Raw genomic sequence first — 15,531 nt, 5'->3', positions numbered from 1 at the left:
CATCTGAGCAGTTTGTCAATATCTTCAGGTCTCCAGTGAACAACAAGAATGGCTCTCAGGATATTGCAACTCTGTCTGCTTCCACCAGAGATCATAATTGGGCTATGAATTTTTACAACAGGAAAGTCTTCCTGTCATGGAGACTGACAAAAAGTTTAGTTAAATTAATGCCCAAAGAATCTCTGAACAGTTTGAGTAGTGTACATGGTTATCACATAAATATGTGGTGACTTCTTTTTCTTCCTTTATTTTTTTTTCTTTTTAAAATAAATTTTTGTGATAGTTCACAAGTTAGAGCTTTTAACATATAGCTTGTTTCAGAGGATTGCTCAACATACTGGTTTTCTGCCTAATGACATGATGTGCAGTTTGGGAAATTCAAGAAGCCGATTGAGGTGAGTAAAGGTGATTGATAAATCGAAAGCAAATGATAGCAGAAGATGTGAACTAAAGCTATTTCTTGATCTGTGAAAAGCTAATTGGACACATTTCAGGCCAGGTCTCTGAAGGCACAGCTCATGAACTCTGCCTTCCTGATGCTGTGCTCATTAAGGGCACTCAATAGAGGACTGGCTAATGCTAGGGAAAACCCCATCACGGTGGCCTTTACATGACACTGCAGAAGTACCTCAGGAAAGAGAGAGAAGGAAAAGGTAAGGAGAGGCTTCAGGGCACTAGCTGCTTACAGAATCCTATTTGCCTTATCGGACTGATCTGAAACTGAAGGTTATCTCTAAAGGCTACCCTGCTTCACCAAATCTCAAGGGACCATTGCCTTTCTCTAACATATCAGAGTTTAGCAAATTTGGGATTTGCTAAATTGAAGTAAATTTGGGATTTGGGGGTCCCGGGTCTATTCTTTGATATGGAAGACGGAATACAGAACACATGACTTAAATATTTCTGGAACATCCTATATTTGCCACTGATGCTTAAACATTTTAATGATTATGTTGAAATATTAGATAAATCTCATAACCCATACTCAATTATTCATGTTAATACTTCTAGGTAAAATGAAATGTACTGAATTGGCATCTCACTTTTAAAGAATCAAATATCAAGGGAAGACATTGTAGATGTTCACAATATTTTATGCCAGAAAATTTTTGAGTGACTTTGGAGATTCAAATCAATACACTGAGGATGCAGCATGGTGGGTTATATCCACATGGGAACCTAAGATGAGGATTTGTACCAATGAAAATTTTCAGAAGAAAGTGGTGGAGTCTAAATCATAGAAATCTTGGTGATTATGTTGCAAAGTATAGAAATGTATAACCTAAAATAGAGGGAATTTTGCTAGGCAATCTCTTCATGTCTTTTGCAGTTATGAGAGCCTGATTCCATTCCACAAAAACTAGGAAAACCTATTTTACCACTGTATCACCATTATAAGATGTATGGTTATCCATGAGTTAGCTCATTGAACATATTATGTAAGGAAAAATGGTCAAAATATTCTGTTAATCTCTGCAAAACTCTCTTTAAATCTTTTCTTTTTAGAAATGATACACTGTAGAGAGATTTTTTATATGAATTTTCTGTATTTTAAAAGTGTTATCAAAACAAGAATTGTTACTGTATGTTTATATGTAACTAGGAAACATGGGGAAGTTTGGATATTAAGGATTCTTCATGAAGTGGCTAACTTATCTATTGAAATTTTTGTATTTTTATAAACACCTGACTCCTACTAAAATTTAAACATGCATAAGTAATTTATCATTCATAGGATAGTCTTTTGATTCATAAAATTACAATATAAGCATAGAATTTTGAGCAGGGAAGGATCCTAATGGTCATGTATTCTAAAATGTTTAATTTTACCAATTAAGGAGGCAGAAGCAGGAGACTAGTGACTTCATTCTTGCCCATACCTCGATGCTGTGATGCGTCTAGGGCGAGCCCATTCTGCTGACATGTAGGCTGGTACAGGTCCTCTTGTCCAGCTGCCCTAGGGTTATATCTACTTGGGTAGATAGATTTTGGAGGTGTTTGATTATAGTAGATAGATTTTATAGATGTTTGATTATAGATTGGTGGTTTGTTTAAATGACATCCTATTATCAGAAGTCATATACAATTGAGATGTAGACACTCTCTCTTAGAATGTAAGCGTTCCTTTATTTTATTCTTCTTGGACATTAGGGTTTTTCCTTCATTAAGAAATGAAGTAGAAAATTGTACACTGTAAGTCAAGTGCATCACATTTCAAGAAAATAGTGTGTGTTAATTTACATGTGATTTTTAATTAACTACCTTAACCTAGACCCCAACAGATATAAAGTAATGTTTTTAGTTTAGACAAAATAACAACCCATGCAAAAAAACTCTCAAGTCAAAGAAACTTTCCTTTATTAAAAAAAATATATATATATATGTGTATATATATATATACATAATATATATAATTTTTTTTGAGAGAAAGATGGGGGGAGGCTAGAGAAAGAGAGAGAGAAAGAGAATCCTAAGCAGGCTCTGCACTGACAATGGTGCCAGCGTGATGTGGGCCTGACGCCAGCCTGATGCAGGCTCCAACTCAGGAACCATGAGATCATGACCTTAGCTGAAATCAAGAGTCTGAGGCTTAACAGACTGAGCCACCTAGGCACCCCAAACAAAACTTTCTTTTTAAAAAAAGAGATCAACAGACACAAATACACATTATACGAGAAACATATAAGGCTTCTATCTTTATTTGTAACCAAAGTAGATTTTATAATGAGTACTGAAGAGGAGTACAAGTTGAACAGCTGACTTTAACCAAATAATTAAAGAGGATGAGAATAATTCCCTCTTGTCTATACTTGTCTAATGTCAACAGAAATCTTTGTACATACACTTTCCAGTCAAATCATTTGTCCAAAATGGAAACATAGTCATCATTTGAAAAGCAAAATGTAAGGACAGAAGCATTTTTTGGAATAATGTAGATCCCTTTCTTTCCAGAAAATATCCTGTGGGAAAATATAAATTGCTGTGTTTATACTTTTACAACTAGGAAAGTTATTCCTGTCAAAAACTTCTGTTGGGCCAACACACTATTAGAAATTACTCATAATATGCATTTGACTACCCATGTTTGAAAATGCCAACCCATTTCCACCTTTCTAAAAATCAAATTTTTATTTTCTAAACTAATCAAATCTAGATATAACTGATTTTTCTTTATTTAAAAAATGTTTTTTAAAGGAACTATTGTTGGGGCGCCTGGGTGGCGCAGTCGGTTAAGCGTCCGACTTCAGCCAGGTCACGATCTCGCGGTCCGTGAGTTCGAGGCCCGCGTCGGGCTCTGGGCTGATGGCTCAGAGCCTGGAGCCTGTTTCTGATTCTGTGTCTCCCTCTCTCTCTGCCCCTCCCCCGTTCATGCTCTGTCTCTCTCTGTCCCAAAAATAAATAAAAAAAAAAGTTGAAAAGAAAAAAAAAATAAAGGAACTATTGTTGCAATTAATATTTAGGGCAAAGGTGACAATTCACTGACAGACATGAGCACAACTCCTCGATTTCTGTGGTAGCTCCTGTCTAGGATCTGGCTAGTCCAAGGACAGAGTAGCTCAGACAAGGGTAAGGGATCCAGCCCTTAGCCAATAAAACCAACTCAAGGCCACTGGACACCCTCCCCTATCCATATGCTCCATCATTTCTCACTGGAAGCTAGTCACCACCATGGCGCTGAGTCTGGTAACAACTGGCTACCTGTGCCTGAGACTGGGGACTGCTTGTTACCCATCTGATCTGGGCAAGCCCTTTCTAGCAATAGGGGAAAACCATGTTGTAATGCATCTAGGTGAAACTGGTAGACTTTGTGTTATACCCACACACAGGAATTCAACTTGCAAGACCTTCATTGATTCATTGATTCCTATCCCTGCTCCAGGCTCCCAGTGCCCACCGTGTCAGGTAAACTTGTAGGCATGAAATTTGGTAAATTTGTCGGGTATTTAGTCTCCTTTCTTTGCAATCCCTCTAAGCCTTACAGTGTGATACATGACAGATGCCCAGAAAACGAACTTTTAAGGGGAGAAGGTTGTGTTGAGCCAAGGGAAGGCTGGAGAAAGGACTTAAAATGCCAAGATTTTTTTACGTGTCGTGGGGAAAAAAATAAAAAAGAAAAAAAGAAAAAGTGCTAGAATATCATCATTAGTTATTATTATTTGTAATCCACCTTTCAGAATTCCTCTGGCCTTACTTAACCAGGCAGCTGGCAGGGAATCCAGGCTGGAAGCTAAGGATAAGAATGTCCATTGCCCCAAATCGGGAGGTGCAGAGCCTCGGGCCATAATCTGGGACCACCCCTTGTGTCCCGACAGGTGTTGGCAACCCTTATGGGACTCCGGGTCCCCAGTCCCCAGCGGCCCCCTGCCTTCTCGGAGCGCTGGAGCATGCCCAGTGGCAGCGGTAGAGCCACCGAGGGCTTCGCACGGGCGCGCTCCGCTTCTCCGGGTTTTAGCAGGAGCCCGCGGGGGGGCGGGGGTGAGGGGGCCCGCGGAGCCCGGCAGCCTTGGCCGCGCGTGCGGGGAGCTCGCGCCGCGACGCGCAGGGCTCTCTCCCGCGTTGCGGTTGCTCGGGAGATGCCGGAGCGCGGCGCCCGGCCGTTCCACCTGGCGCGCTGAGCGAGTCGCGGGGAGCCCCCGGGGGCGGGCGGGGGGCGCGGACTGCAGTAGAATGCGAGCCGGGCTCCTCCGGCGCGGTGAGACGTCGCTCCAGCGCGGTCAGGTGCCTCTCGCTGCTCCACTAACTTGCCACTTGCTCGTGTTTGGTCTCCGAGGCTCTCTACCCTTTGGGGTGGTGGGGGGCGGGGGGAGTGGGGAGTTCAAGGGTCTGCGGTAGCCGAAGGAGGGATCTTGCAAGGGGGAGCCAGCCTGGTGCCGCTCGTCTTCCCCTCCCCGTCACTCCCCTCCCCCCACCCCGTCGCTGCCGCTTTCCCTCTGCCAATTCGGAGAGCGCCGGGCTCCTGTGACATGCGACCGCTGCCAAGTGACGGTCCCCGAGTCTGAAGTGCCCGCGAGGAAGTGAGCGTCAAGGCGGGCCGCCGGCGATGACAGCCATGAAGCAGGAGCAGCAGCCCACCCCGGGGGCCAGGGCGAGCCAGGCGCAGCCGGCGGACCAGGTGAGAGTTGGCAGCTGTGGCCAGGCCCTCCCGGGAAGGGTGGCTCCAGTCCGCGCTTCCCACGCCTCTCTCTCCCCACCCTCCCTCCGCCCCAGTTCCAGGCTCCCCTCGCTCCTCCATGGACTCCGCAGGAAGTTAGAGCATCTGAGTGCGCTCTGGGGCCGGGCGAGAGGATGCGCAAGGTGGAGAGCCGCGGGGAAGGGGGGAGAGAGGTAAAGGCTGGGGGTGGCCCGGGAGCCCCGGCGGGTGGGCCACCGGAGGGGGGTGGAGAGGCGGTCGGGGCCAAGGAAATGGGGGCCTTCTGGTTACAATTAACGCACACTGGAGGAATTGCTGCGCTCCTGGAGGCGTCCGCTGGCGGGGGTCTTCCTGGAGCTGAACCGAGCGCCCGGTCAAAGCTGCCTAGTAGGCAAACGACCTTTAGGCCGACGGAGTTTTTCCTTTCCTTTTTCTTTTGAGGAGCCCCGGACAGGGCAGGGGGACGAAACAGGGGAAGGAGGCTTGGCATGCATCTGTGGTCTGCTGAGTGGAACGGAGCTTGGGAGCAAAAAGGCATTAATTATTAAGGGAAGCAGGCAAGGTGCTGGCCTCAGTGATTTGTCGGGTCCAGATGTCTTGTGTCTGCAGAGATGGGGTGCTCTGTGCCGGCTGAGGGTTATTTCTGTCCTGTTTCCGTCTTTCTGCACCGGCCACCCCCTTTTATTGTTTTGGTTTTCAGAGATTTGTAGCATAACCGTACGGAGGATGTTCATCTCGCCTCCGTCCCTGGATTGGGGTGACTCGGGAGTTCGGTGTTGCTTTTTCCTAAAGTTGTAACGTCGGGAGTGCTGAGGCTCCCAGGCAAGGAGGAGGGAGGCTGCGGTGAGCCGGCTCCAGGTGTTGTCACGTTTCCATCCATCAGGGACTCCATCCGGGAGGGCTTCCAGTTAGGTTATCGGCTAACTACGGAGCTGGAGGTTGCCGGCGCCCGGGTACCGGCCGTGGGCCCTTTGCCCCGAGTGCACAGTTGAAGGCCGCCCGACGCCTTTCTGCCACAGACACTCCTAGCTCGTTGCTGGAGGTGGGGTGAAGGAGGTGCAAGCGGCTAGGCTCCGTTCGCGGCTCCGCTTTTCGCATAGGCTAACACGGAGGAGCAAGTGAAGAGAAGCTGTCCAAACCGCGGAGTGGTGGTGATGAGGGCGGCGGAGATGCCAGGGCTGCTGTTGTTAATATTCTAGTCTTGGTCATCTGTCCTGGCTTGTGGTCTCTCTTTTCTCCCTTCCCTCCTCATTTCCCTGGCATATATTTCACACAGGTGGTGGGGATTGCTTAGTGCCTTAAAGCTCCCCCTCCATTTAGGGGGGTGAATGTTTGAATGTTTACAAAGCAGCTGTTTCCTTAAGCCAGCCTCTTGATTCCCTACCCTGAGAGAAGTATAAACATATTAAAACATTTGTATTGTATGATCTGTCCCTTTCACTTACATCTTCTTCCTCTGCTTCCTTCAACACACCACAAGGTAGCAACTGGTTAGCACATTATAAAACTCATTTCGGGAGAGGAGCATGGCTTTAGCCTCCTCTTTCAAGCTGACAGCCCTTAAATTTCATTAACAAGCCACTCAGCCTGTCTACTGCTCTTGGAATGATGCTTCCAATAAGAATGATTAGTCAGGTGAGAGTCCCCACATGAAATCTTTGCTCACTAACCTGTGACACCAGCTGGTTACTTGAGGTGCTGCAAACAGCTTAGTGGCCTTGGAGGTGGGGAGGAAGAGACAGAGCGGAGCTCGCAGAAACTGAAAATGTGTATGTAAATAGTGGACAAGCCACATATGCACAGTAAAGCCTTTTGTCAGGATTAATCTGGTGCTTAACATTCAGCTGAAGAGAGAATGGAGCTTGAGTCCCTTTATCGAGTTAGCGTGAATTTTTGTTTATGGCCACTTCAAATATTCAGGGAGTGGCCATTTGCAGAACTCCTGTTTTAATTGAGTTTTTAAAGTGCCTTTCTGAACGTTTACATGAGTTAAAAACGTCAGTGATATGCATATTGTGTTTGAGTTAGGATGAAAGAGATGGCTTTTGCCAGGGGGAGGAAAGCAGAGTGAAGTATATATGGCAGCATCCCACTGAGGGTTTTCCAAGCACTTCCAGAAAATATCTAGATCTAGATCTATTCGTCTGAAGGTTGACATACAAAATGATGACCAGATAATGTGGATGATTGCTGTGACCGTTTAAACTACTTGCTCTGAGATTCCTAAGTTTTTATTAACAGGATTAGTCATTGTTGTATGATTCTGCAACAGTCGTAAGATTCTTATGTGGTACTAGCTATAATACCCCCCGTATAGACGTGAATGATAGTTCTGGTTTCTCTGTTTCTGAAAAAAAATGATTCACAAATTTAAATAAAAGTATAGCTTTATGAAGTCCTACTTAATGTTTAAATAGGGGGAATGTTCCAGCTAATCACTCACCGTATATTGATTTTGAGTGATTTAGGATTTTGAATATTGCCAGAAAGGTCTTTCACTTTTCATGGTATTTTATGAAATCTCAAAAATGCCTTGTCCGAGGCCATCAGCACCTACTTCCACTTACTGCACAGGGGAAGACTCAATTACAGAATCTGGTTGTGGTTAGGGTCCTGTAGTGAGCTCCACCTCTCTGTTTTACCTCATCTGTGACTCTCCTCTGACATGTGGTGCCATGACCAGAGTCACCCCTTGCCCAGGGACAAGCAGCAACAAGAATAGCAGGGACTGTGTACTTTTATTAATATTCTGAGTCATTGGAAATGTCTTATCATTTTAGTAGTCTCTCCTTTAAAGCTTCCTTGATCACATGTTTATGACGGTTATTTCTGTTGTTCTCATAATACTCCACATTTACAAAATGTCTAGATAATTGCTTTGACATAGGTAGATACAGTCATTCTTAATATGATTAGTATCCCATCTTACATTGAGGGATCTAAAATCTTGAGTAATTAGTTATAACTCACTATTTTTAAAAAAATCACTTCCTACGTGCTTGCCATGTGCCGAGTACCGTCCTCTGGACTGATAAGGTAACGCTTATTAAATACATTTTTTCTACTTGATCCTCAAAGCAACTTTTTTGAGTTAGGTCCTGTGGTCATTCCCATTTTAGAGATGAGAATACATAGGATTAAAGAAACTAACTTGATAAAGTTTGTCTTCATAAGTGGTGGAGATGAGACTTAACCCTACTCTGTGATAAGTAAGATAAAACAAGGTAGTTTAATTGTAAAGTCCCACCTTCTGACTTCTACACAATTACAGTTCAACACATTATTATTAGCGTAATGCAAAATAACTGCAAATATTGTGTGTGTACAAACTGAATATAAAATGGATGAAGAATTTGTTTAAATCTTTGCTTATAAATGTAAATAATAGCTCTTGAAATTTTAAAATTAACTTAATAGCTCTTCTATTGATGGAAATAATACAAAAAGAGCCAGGTAGGTCCTGATAAGTACATAGGAACTTAAAAAAAAAAAAAAATCTTGGTAATGATGGGACTTTCAAGCTTTCTTAAAGGAATAGATAGAGGTTTATAGTTAGATCTGGTTTAGAGTTCAACCACATTTCCACCAGGTGGCACCCTTCTGCTGAATCCAATGGGTAAAAATACTTCCTAAAATGTTGGAGGGTCCTCTAAGCTCCAAATAAAGCAAAACAAACAAACAAACCAAAAACAACAACAGCAAACAAAACAAAACAAAAAAAAGCTGACAAAAAACCCAAAACAAAACAAAAAACTAAGCAAACAAATGAAAAACCACAATCCTACTTTCTGAAGTATGACTAAAAAGTGTATTTTTATAAGCAATTATTTGGCTGCAAAGACATCATTAGTTCTGTATTTCTCCATAAAAAAAAAGTATTGGAAAATGAATCTCTTAAAATTCAGTATGCAGCAGCCTATTATGATGAAATAATTCATGGCCAAAATTGAAATTAAGTATATAATGTGCAAAATGCCTTTGTAAAATATCTATTGTACTTTTGACTTTTAGGTAATATTTGCCCAAAATGTTACTATACAGAAATTAAAGTTCTGTTTTTCTGTTTTACCTTTGGTGTAGTAAACGATTAAAATTTTCAAGTGTATGCTTAATGAAAACTTACCAAAAGTTATTCTTCCATGTTTCCCTGACAAATATAAAAATATATTATAATTTAGTCTATAAACTATTGATTTTTAGCACAGAACCTCAAAAAAAGCTTTTAGAAATCATGTTGAAAAAATTTAATGGATGATTTATTCTTCTTCTTCTAGGCATTGAACATAAAATATATAGTATCTAATGGGAGAGTTCTACATGATTTGGTTATAAAAGATAATTTAGATTGGATAAAGGTGTTATGTAGGAGTCTTTAAAACTTAGGAGATACTATGCATTTCCTACTATCCCTTAATTTCTTATTACAGATGTAATGTATGTCTTATTACATGTATATATGACATTTTATCTACTGAGTTTAGAACATACCACAAAACATTCCTAGCTTGTAAGCTCCTAATGTATTTATTTCAGGGACTGAGCAAATTTCACATTTAAGAATGATTAAACTATATAAAAACAAGTTAAAGAAAATTGCATTATTAAATATTAATGTTGCATTATCTTATGCAGTGCATTACATTAGAAACAAAACACTGGAACCAAATTTCTCCCAGTCTGAGTAAAAATAGAGCAATTTAAAATTTTTGGTTCATTGAATCATTTATGAATATGTAATGTTACTATTGTCTATGGGTTATGTACTAGAAACCGGAGATTCAAGTTCATATCCCAGCTCCACCAGTCATCACTGTTTTCGTGGTCAAGATCACTCACTTTCTATATTTAATTTGTGAATGGGGGTGACTGTAGGTCCTTTATGTGCCTGTTGTAAGAATTAAATGAAATAATATGTAGAGACTTTTGAAGAAAGTCTGTCTCATACCAACTGTGCTCCCATTCCCTAGTCTGGGAATAGGAGCCTAGAAAAAGCAGAAAAAAGGCTTAAAGGATCATTGAGCCACCTGTAACTAGTATGCTAACATTTTACAAAACATTACATTGTTCAGTACACATGTTTGAATGATTCCAAATGAACTTGCACATGTATATAAATATTATGTTAATAATCTATAGTATTTGCTTTTAACATGAGGGCTGATTTGGCAGACATTGCACACTTAAAAATACTCTGTTAAATCTCTGCTTCCATTCAATCAAAGCTCACTTCTTTACTGTCCTACTCTATATGGATCCAGACTGGAAATAAACATTGGCTAATTCTCACTGACAGGTGAATTAGCTGCAGAATATGTTTTCAGTGTAATACACCTTATAAGGTTATGAGCATGGAGAAAGGGGATGTTTGATATGCTCTTTAATATTTAAGTTAATATTTCATACTTGGGTTCCAAATATAGAACTACCCCCATGTATTTTCATACTTGCTGAGTGACTTCATGTGTGTTCTAATCAAGCTCATGTTTTACTGAAACATTATGCAGTAGTCACCCCCACCCCCATTCGTTGTTTTGCTTTCCATGATTTCAGTTCCCCACTGTCAGCTGAGATCCCAGAAGCAGATGCTCCTCTGTGGAGACCTGGTGTCAGGAGGTCAGTAGTAGCCTCACCCTCAGTACCAGTGCCCACACCATTCACCTCACTTCATTTCCTCACATAGACATTTTATCTTCTCACAGCATCATCATCATCATTATCATCATCATCAGAGGGTGAGTACAGTCTAATAAAATAATTGAGAGACCACATTCACATAACTTTTATTATAGTACATTATAAAAGTTCTATTTTGTTAGTTATTATGAACCTCAGACTGTGCCTCATTTATAAATTGCACTTTATCGTATGTATGTATGTATATATATATATACATCGTATGTATGTATGTATATATATATATCGTATGCATGTACATACATGTATACACACGAAATAACAGTATATGCAGGGTTCAACACTGTTTGGGGTATCAGGCATTCTCTGGGGGTCTTGGAATATATCTATCCCTCGTGGATGAAGGAGGGCTGCAATGAGGGGCATATAGGAATACATGCATCAACTAGGAAAGTTGGAAGTTTGTCTCAACTGAAGACCTTTAAAAGGTCCAAAAAAAGGGGGCAAATAAGTAATGGAATGCAAAGGTCTTTGTAAACATGTCCTCTTATAAATTTAGAAGTGTTTCTGCCCGAGTATATGCTGCCCTGCCTTAAGAAGTCCAATAGCTCAGTATTGATTATCCCCAGCATACTATTGTTTTAAAAAGTTTGTACTGATCTGATGCATAAGCTTTTTGTCAATAGGCAATTCTTCGTTACTTTTTCCAACTAGATAGCCCCTGTTCTCCAAGGCTTTTAAGTTGTACACCCACCACCGCTCTATCTGGTAGACATTCTGATTACTCATTATATATTAACTAAAAGAAATGCTTGTTATTTCCAGGATGATAAAGAAAGATGGAAGTATGTGTGGTGGGGAGGATGGGGTGCTGAAGAGAGAGCTCTTCTCTTAGAGATTCATTGTTATTAAGCTCTCCTGAATCCTCAGGGTTTCAGACAGGACTTGATGTAATGGTGAATGTAACACTCACTGCCAGACTAATACAGGAAACTTACTTTTATCCGAAACTGATAAAATATTTTATTTCAGACTGTTCTGTTCAGTAATTGAGGTTAACAGTATCCCTTGTATCATCTTCCATATAACAAGAAATGATTTTCATTTTCTATTCAAGGTTGACATGCCATAGTTTATTTGAAAGTTGCTGAAACTTTAATAATTTTTAAATCAACTTTCAGATAATATGGTAATTCAATTAACCAGAATAGTATATTGTACAATATTTTGGGAATTGCCAAATGATCTTCAGATTTAATTATGTTTGGGGGAGAGGCGACACAATGTAGGATTGGGAAGAGAGAACAGATTTCAGATAGAATCTTCTATCATTCTCTATGCAATCTAGGGCAAACTGTTTAATCCCTCCAGAACCATTCCTTCATCTTTAAAGGAAGAGGATGTCAAGAATGTTGCAAGAGTTAGAGACATTCTGTATGAATGGGCACACATAACATCTGGCCCAAGATAGAACTCAGTATTTTTATTCTTGTTGCTACTGTGTTTCTAGACTATCTGAGAAGATTATTTCATATCTTGCAAAGGCAATTTTCCATTTACATTGATGAAAGTGCAGAATATATGTATGGGTGGGTGTGTGTACATAAAAAACACCACACATATATACATATCCATTTTTACACTTACAAGCTAAATAATGGGTTATTTTAGAGTTAGATTATTATAGGTCATAGGTAGAAATCAATGTATAACAATCTGACTGATTTCTTCCATTTTTAGATGATAACCTGTCTTCCCGAAAGACTCAGGATCTTCTTTGAAGTGTTCATGGTTTAATATCCTCTTTCCGGAAGTTTGGTTTCCAGAAATGACTGACTCAAATTCTTTGCATATAGGAGCTGAGTGATATGTTGAGTTGAAATTTAAGAAGAGTTAGTTGAGTGCATAATCAAAACTGACTTCACATCTGAGAGAGCCAAGCCAAGCTGTGTATTCCCTAGCCAAGCTGTATATTATCTGACTTTAATATTATTGCAATTTATCATATTTACTGATTTTCTCAGGTCAGTGCAAGAAACTGTATATCTGGTTAGAAGATAGCAAATGAAGAAAAGTGAGGAAAAAAGGGCATTTTTATTATATTTATCCTCATCCCTTTTTTGAAATCTAAATGAGGATTCAATTTCTTACACCACCTGAAAGCCTCTGCTCTGAAAACATAATCTGACAAACCTGAATTTTATAATTGGGAACTTGAATGGCAGGCTGTCCTGAGATTTATTTTCAAATAATGGACCAGAGAGACCACTTGAAGTTGCATTAATAATGCTTGTACAGGGTTAGAAGTAGGCCTCCCCTGTTATTGGTACTTGGGTTTGCTTTTGGCAGGACGAATCAAATAAGTGAAAACTCTTAATACTGTCGCTTCCATTAATCGTATCTTACCTCCAAGAAAAGTTTTAATATAAGTTAGTGAATGCAGGACATGGCTACCATTTTTTTCATTTCACATGTTTTGAAACAAGTGCCAGAAAGTCTTTTTTTTTTTTAATCAACACTTTAAATCAATGTCTCACAAACATGCATACTCATTCTTCTCTCTTAGACACCAAATCAAAGATTATGAGTCAAGGCATCTTCTGAATAGAGGTCAGAACTATATCTTTTCAAGAAGAAAAAAATATAAAATTCATGAAGAATTTGTCCAATGTAGAAATAGGTGATTTGGATAGATTAGTATATAATTTACATTTCCTAGTGTCTAGGAGTTTATGAATAGATTATGTACTCCACTAGGTTTATGGGTTTTTAAGGGAAAAGACTATACATTTTACTGTTTGTTTCTTTACTAGAGTACTATAAAGGGATTATAAAAGGACTATTCCTTTCCTTTGATCCTAGGAATTATGTGTGTTTCACTTCTTGACAGTCCTATTGGCAGTGACAGGTGGATGTGAAACGAGCATGGAGTTGATATGGAAGGGACCCACCCTTGTTCACATTTATGGAGGTTGCTTGTTAGTGCTTTCAAATGGGGTTTACCAAACATTAGTGCCACAGTGGCATTATATGAATGTCTGACTGCTCACAGAGTCATTGCCTCTTGTGTTATAGGATGAGAATTTTGATTCCTTTGTCTCATCTTGCATCCGTGCTCTGTCCAAATCCAAATCCAGTCCCTTCCACCTCTGCATGTCTTGAGATCAGTCTCTGGCCAGGGTCGATTCCCTGATGTCTAAACTACAATGATGTCCGCGGTGGCCTTGCCTTTCCAGATTCTTCCTTGAAATGGCCATAAAGTCATAAATGATGATACCATTTTGAGAAAGCATTCCCATTGCTGAATCTAGTGCCTTTGTTTTCAAATCAAGAGATAGCCTATGGAGAGGTGAAGTGTGTTAGGTCACACAGTTGTTAGATCAAGAGGCAGTACTTGATTCTGGGCCTCCTTACTTACAGCCGTTTGCTATGTGTCCTGCTGCCAGATTCAGCTGTTGATAAAGCATCTTTGTTCTTGTCTTGGTGACATATCTGCCTTCCTTAGCACTTGACATCAGACTAACTTAAAAAATTTTTTCCCTTAAAATCTTTGAGTCCTTAGGCAAAACTCACTTGACATTCCTTGGTTTCTCCTTTGTGATGTGTTGGTTCTAGGCCAATGGTCCTTAGACTTTTAGTACCTGGACACAAAACTTTAGAGAACCATATATGCATCTTCTCTAATTTGCCATGGCAAGAAGTCCCTTCCATGCCATAATGTCATTTTGAAAGTAAACTGAGATCCACTGTTCAAAGGACATGCCAACACCTTCCATCATACATGCAGACACTGGCATTCTTAAATCTCTTCTTTTCCCTTTGATGAATGACCTTCCATTTATCTCCACCCTCAGCATTTGAAATTGCAGTTCAGTAGTCAATGAATTAGTGACAAGATGACTCCCTCCTTCAGAAAGTAGGGATGTACTTTGGAACTCTGGAAAGCATGTAGGTGAATTATAGAACTTCCTCGAAAAGTTAATAGAACAGGCCTCTGATTCACTGGATTGCTTGGAAGATAAAGCTGATAGTTTTTTCAGAGTACCAAGTTCCAATACTAGATCTGAGACTTTTATATGCAAAATAAATAAGAATTTTTGAAGGACACAGAATTCGTTTTAGTGGAAAGAACTAGGGCTTTCTTTTCATTTAACTTCAGGTTAAATTCTATTTACTCATTTGAACAGGTTCCTCAGTCTCTCTCTGAATTTAATACTTCACCTGGAAATGGGATGATGCTTACATTGCAGGAGTGTTCTGAGGATTAGCAATGAGATGGGTTTATTATCCAGGAGGTGCTGAAAAGTGGTGGTGCTTCTTTATTTATTTGTTTTTTTTTGTTGTTGTTGTTATTAATATGTAGAGGCAAGCATTGTGAAATCAGTGCTACACTGATGTTGAGGTTCCCAGATGATGGGAATACCAGCTTTAAAGCTCATTTCTCCATTACTTTGACCACAATTCAGAGCACCTTTAATATTGAGCTTCTATTTTTGTTGATACGGAGATTATGTGGAATAGTCTTGGCTCCAGAGTAAACATGGATTAGGGATTCATTAAGAAAATTCATGGTATCCCTTTTTATATTACTGATAAGTACAGGAGAATCAACAACGTTTGTATTTTGAAGTTGGAGAACTGAATATGCATTTGCTTTTCCTGAATTTCTTCTTTTCTTTTCCCATCCCATGGTTAAATTCTCTCTCATGCTTATAATGCATTCTACATTTGGAGTGCTGCTTCATTCCTACTCAGAGCTGTAGTCT

General features: G+C 40.2%; 1 protein-coding gene across 4 annotated transcripts in view; it reads left to right on the top strand.

Moving 5' to 3' along the window:
* The window catches only part of DPP10 (dipeptidyl peptidase like 10), a 1,363,298-nt gene that overhangs the window by 713,980 nt on the left and 633,787 nt on the right, over positions 1-15,531 (top strand). The window contains exon 1 of one of the 4 annotated variants that reach the window (XM_019838002.3): positions 4,501-5,113. The exons of 2 other annotated variants lie outside the window; for them this stretch is intronic. In XM_019838002.3, coding sequence (XP_019693561.2) covers positions 5,042-5,113 — 72 coding nt within the window. In that variant the 5' untranslated portion in view covers positions 4,501-5,041. Of the gene's footprint in view, positions 1-4,500; positions 5,114-5,197; positions 5,326-15,531 lie in introns of those variants that run through there. One more of the 4 variants, XM_019838003.3, reaches the window with a different exon arrangement.

This window comes from Felis catus, chromosome C1 (assembly GCF_018350175.1).
Source record: "Felis catus isolate Fca126 chromosome C1, F.catus_Fca126_mat1.0, whole genome shotgun sequence".
Classification (NCBI taxonomy): domain Eukaryota; kingdom Metazoa; phylum Chordata; class Mammalia; order Carnivora; family Felidae; genus Felis; species Felis catus.
The sequence above is the reverse complement of the archived record's forward strand: the minus strand, read 5'-3'. Positions and strand labels throughout refer to the sequence as shown.